Source organism: Aptenodytes forsteri, unplaced genomic scaffold (genome assembly GCF_000699145.1).
Source record: "Aptenodytes forsteri isolate BGI_AS27 unplaced genomic scaffold, ASM69914v1 Scaffold9, whole genome shotgun sequence".
NCBI classification, from domain to species: domain Eukaryota; kingdom Metazoa; phylum Chordata; class Aves; order Sphenisciformes; family Spheniscidae; genus Aptenodytes; species Aptenodytes forsteri.
Window position 1 is genome coordinate 7,648,333 of NW_008796217.1, and position 5,271 is coordinate 7,653,603.

The following is a 5,271-nucleotide window of genomic DNA, read 5'->3' on the forward strand; positions in this document are numbered from 1 at the left end:
GGCTAAACAGCCCCAGTTCCCTCAGCCGCTCCTCATCAGACTTGTTCTCCAGACTCTTCACCAGCTTCGTTGCCCTTCTTTGGACACGCTCCAGCACCTCAACGTCCTTCTTGTAGTGAGGGGGCCCAACACTGAACACAGTATTCGAGGTGCGGCCTCACCAGTGCTGAGTACAGGGGGACAATCACTTCCCTACTCCTGCTGGCCACACTATTTCTGATACAGGCCAGGATGCCATTGGCCTTCTTGGACACCTGGGCACACTGCCGGCTCATATTCAGCCAGCTGTCGACCAACACCCCCAGATCCTCTTCTGCCAGGCAACTTTCCAGCCACTCTTCCCCAAGCCTGTAGCATTGCATGGGGTCGCTGTGACCCAAGTGCAGGAATGTTTAGCAATGACTTAGTTGGGAAAAAAAATTTCCATAAAGATTGCTGATAACAAAAATAAGCTATCATCAGCAAACAACATGCATTCCAATACTGTCAAAGTAAAATCATACATTTAGTGACAAAAAAGTCATAATTACAAGACAGAGGATTTACCTGGAAAAGCACTGACTCATAAAAATTCAGGGTAAGGAAAATCTACTGATTATTTTGTCCAAGTAATTCTTCCAACTAATAATTAGCTTCCTCAACTATATTTTAAAATTATTGTCTTCTGTAAACATATAATTAACTACTATTTTTACCCCCTCAAAAACAGGGCATACACACACCATGAGAAAGCCCAAGAAGTATCACTGGGGATATGCAAAAACATGCTAACCGTGGAGAGAGCATACTGCAGGGAGACAACTCCCACAGCACTCCTTTTCATCACCTTCCCATCCAAAAAAGGATTGTTAAGTGCTACTCTTCATTTTGAGACTTCTGGCACTCATTTTGGTAGTACTATGCCATATGTTACTGGATCAAGAAGTATACCGGATATCAGGAGAAAACGGCGTAACACGCACCAGGGTGTTGCGCCACAGACTGCTTAAGCAAAGCAAGTAGGAAGTAACAAGAGTGTGGGTATGAAGATACCTGTCTGGAGAACCCAGGCAGCACCAAGGAATATGAGGTCTCAGTGTTGTGTGTAGTTAGACTAACAGTTAAACTTACGAGGCAAAATTAACAACCTAGTTTTCAAAAAATAATGATGGAAACCTAAAAAGCTAATGGTCTTTGAATGTTTTAAGCAGGGAATATTGAGTTGGAGGAAATGGGATGCATTACCCCTGTATTTGATCCCCAGTGCAACCACAGCTGAAACTGTACATAGTTCTGGTGTCCACATGTGAAGAAAAACATTGAAATACCAAATAATAATCAGAACTATCATAAATTATTAAAATTACTGGGAGATCTGACTTGCAGCAAGAAAACTCCATTGGTCTAGATACTCCAAATACAGACAAAAGATAACCTAGCCTGCTCAAAAAGACTGCACATAGAAATTCAATTTGATAAGAGGTATCTTCAGTCTCATACACAACCAGGATAATGAGATTCAGTGAAAAGTCAAAGGCTGACATGTATTAAGAACAACAGGCAATTTTTTAAGTAGTGATTAAAGCTAGGCAAATTGTTCCCATAGCTATGGTGAAGAATCCGCTATCACTGGAAGAAAAATTCTCAAGATATATATCCAAAGAGAAACACAAGTCTAGGTGGAACAGAAACCATGACAAATTCTATGGCCTGTGCTACAGAACTGGGTAGTTAAGGACCTACATTCTTCAACTTTAAATTACCTCCTAATTAAATGCCGTCTTGGAAAGAGAAGTGCAGTAGCATTTAGACAGCATTTATTGAAACATTTTTATATGCAACAGTTAAATACTAAGCAAACTTTGCCTCCCTGGATTAGGTTCCAAAAAGTAATCAGACATCTCGCTAAGATATCCACAAAAGCCTACAAAATCTAAAGCACAATGACAAGATCCTTGAAAATAAAGTTGTGGAAGTGTATTAGGACCAAGAATAGTCAGCATTTTTAGTTGAACCAAATTCAATACTTTTTGTTTCATCATTCATTATAGTACATATTTAACAAATATAATTTTACATTAAAAACCAGTATTATGGCAATTTTTAACATCCTATTTACTTAGAAGGGTCAGCCTTTTAAATACATCATAAAGAACAAAGTAAGAATATTAGGAGAAGCTAAAGCCCAAATACATTCTTATTATTAAACAATTGTTTTTAAATATAAAATGACTGGGGAAATCTTTTGAATACTTTTCTTATATACTCATAAAAAGATTCCAGATACATTACTTAGTTTAACAGCTTACTGTCACTTCTCCTACATGAACAAAATCAGTATTCATAACCTGGTGCATTTTTTTAAACGAGCCAGCAAGTGTATGTGTGCTCCCTCTAACTACATTTATCATTGCGTTGCTAAGCACAGAAATCACCATTCAAAAAGCCAGCAGCAAAATGAGCTAGTAATAACAAAACCCAGCTAAGGGTAAGTAAGTGCTTCAGTGTTAGTGCCAACTGCCACTTCTTTTCACTGTCTGAAAGCTAAGTGTGACATCTGGGTGAAAGGAAGACCATGCTCTTATTTTGTCTGTCACTTCATTCCCTCTGGTACAAGACTGCTGCTCAGCTCTGAAGTGCACTTGCAAATGCCAAATATACTGCCTGAGTGAAAATGCCCGAGTCTCATTCGTTTTAAACAGATTTTTTTTCTTACATTATCATCAAGCATCTTATGCATTAGATTATTAAGCGTCATATAAATTTATCCTCTGCATAGGCATAAGCAGCCCTGACACCATGTGACACAAGCAGCTGAGGAACAAAGAACTTGGGTTACCTGCCTGGATACAAGAGAAATGTCCATGGCAGTTCTCCAACCAGAATCTACATCTCCAGTGCAAACCAATTCCTTAACCACAAAACCATCCTTTTCAATTTCAGGTTCAAAGTTGTCTTCCTCCAAATGTTTCTTGTAAGCATTACTGAAAGGCAGAGAACGATGGATTTCTCAGCCTCCCTCTTACCTTGTTAAAATTCTTTCTCTGACTTTCACTGTTCGAACAGCCTTCATTCTCCCAACAGAGCTGGTTTAGAGGCAAGAGCAAAAGCTATTCAAACTAAACCAACCAGTTTGTGATTAAACCAGTTAGGTTTAATCAACCACTAATTAAACAAAGACAAAGTGCATCTTAACTGAAAGTTCTAATTTTCCTACAAAGAAATTAGGGATATACATTTAAAGAGATTATTTTTTTACCTTTTTTTCATTCGTTTTCTTTTTTTCAAGTGAGCATTAATGATACTTACAGGGAAAAAGTTTCAACAGCAAAAAGTGAAGGAAGGGGAGGAGGAAAAAAAGAAAGCTTACCTTTGAATGTGATTATTTTTGCTACATAGATTTCAGGATTAAGAAAAAAAAGATTATTGCCTTAATCCAAAACAGAACTTACTAATAACTGATTTTTTGACATTTTAAATTCCAAGTTTATTTGAAACTAATGACATAAATCTTAATTTCAGTAACGTAAGATATGCGACTCCTGAGTGTTCAGCACAAAAAATATCCTGTTCATTTGTTCAGCAGAACTAAAACATTTTGGTTTTAAGTAGTTTTCTTCCTTTCCACATTGCCTCCTACTACAAACTGAATCTGCATGTGAAGGGACAACACAGTGTCTAGAAAAATCTATTTTGCAAGTAAATTCCTTAATAGAATGTTAGCCCAATATTATCAAAATGCCTTGAAAATTTAAAGTTGCCACAATTCCTAACAAATTATAATCAAGGTTCCAAAATTTAAGGAACAGATTTCCAACAACAGAATAGAGAAGGTTGACATCTCCAGCTCCTTAAAATAGAGTCTCCCCCTTCCCAAACTCTGCAAATAAATCCTGGAAGATATTATAACACTACACAAAGCCCTGTATAGATATGCCAGAAACACACTAAGACCAAAAGATACACAGTGGAGGGGCTGGTGTTAAGCTGATTCTAGTAAGAACACAAAAAACTCCCATTTCAGCAAACTTCACAAACATTAAATAAGCACATGGTTATTTTCTCCTTCTCAGATACTGTCTACTGTTAGACAGTGGTTATGGTTATGTTATGGTTATGGTTATGTCAGTATGGTTTATTCTATATTAAAAAACCAGTTTATTTCTCTAGGACAGACCTCCCTCCCAGCAGCTATATTGGTATACTTATACAACTACAGTCATATCATTTGTTCAGTAACCATCTTCTCATTTTTTTACACTGGAAAAAGGCCACAATTCATTGCTAGAACAACTTGACTGGTACCGCTGAAGAATTAGCAACTACTAGAGGTTGCAACTACTACCCCAAAGCTCCACTAGCAGATGTGTCAATCCCTAAATTCTGAAAAAGATGGACTAGCTAATTCAGAAGGAGGGAAAGGGGGATTATTACTGTGTTTGAAGTATCTTCAATTGCCCCTCTAAGAGGTCACAATTTCTTTCTCCAGAATATATATAAAATTTAAAAAAAAGAATTAAAAAACGTTACATGCAGATTTTTGTAGGTGCTATAGCACAAAACAGTGTTGACATATTTTTGTCGACATACTTAGAAAACAACCGTCTCTTAACAGCTACGGTCAGAGCAGCATAACCTCTGGGAGCCAAAGAAGTCAGCCCCTAAACTAGCACTAAAGTCTGCTGGTTCCTCTGGCGGTATCCTAGCTGCTGTTTGGGACACTGGAAATAAGGAAGGGTCTTTCTGTGGTGGCAGCAGTCAGATTGCAACTGTTCTCTGCAACTACACAAGCAAAGAGACCACACCACAGCATTGTGAAGCCCAGTAAAGACACTGAGCGCAAAAAATCCCCAAATTGCCTCAAAGTACACTTTTTGTTGACATCCAAAGAATGCAGCTAACCCCCAAAAAGAAGTCTGGTGGTGCCCAAGCAGTTGTTGTTCATCGGGCACGATTCATGCAGACTGGTAACATGATACATTTCTCAACTGAGAGAGGAAACAGGAATACGCCAAAGTAATGCTTTAGAAAACACCTGGGCTACAGAATAATTTACAGAGAGCAGTTCAGCTCAGAAAAGCAACAACATCCATCAGCTAGGGCTCCATTTGTTGTTGTTACAAATCCAAATTTAAGCCCCAGTCCAAATGCAGATGATCCAGGGGCTTATACATGCTTGCAGGACAAAACTCTACAAGCACAAGTACTAAAAACATTTTCAAGGAAAAACTGGGGAGGGGGAGGCAGACCACACGTGAATTTCACACTACCTTGGCAAATGGATTTTTAAGA

The 5,271-nt window shown here is 38.2% G+C and overlaps 1 protein-coding gene across 1 annotated transcript in view; it reads right to left on the minus strand.

The window, feature by feature from the left end:
- Positions 1-3,052, minus strand: part of OSBPL10 (oxysterol binding protein like 10) — a 115,093-nt gene extending 112,041 nt beyond the window's left edge. The window contains exon 1 of the mRNA XM_009288654.2: positions 3,006-3,052. Coding sequence (XP_009286929.1) covers positions 3,006-3,052 — 47 coding nt within the window. The remainder of the gene's footprint in view (positions 1-3,005) is intronic.
- Between the last annotated feature and the right edge of the window lie 2,219 nt (positions 3,053-5,271).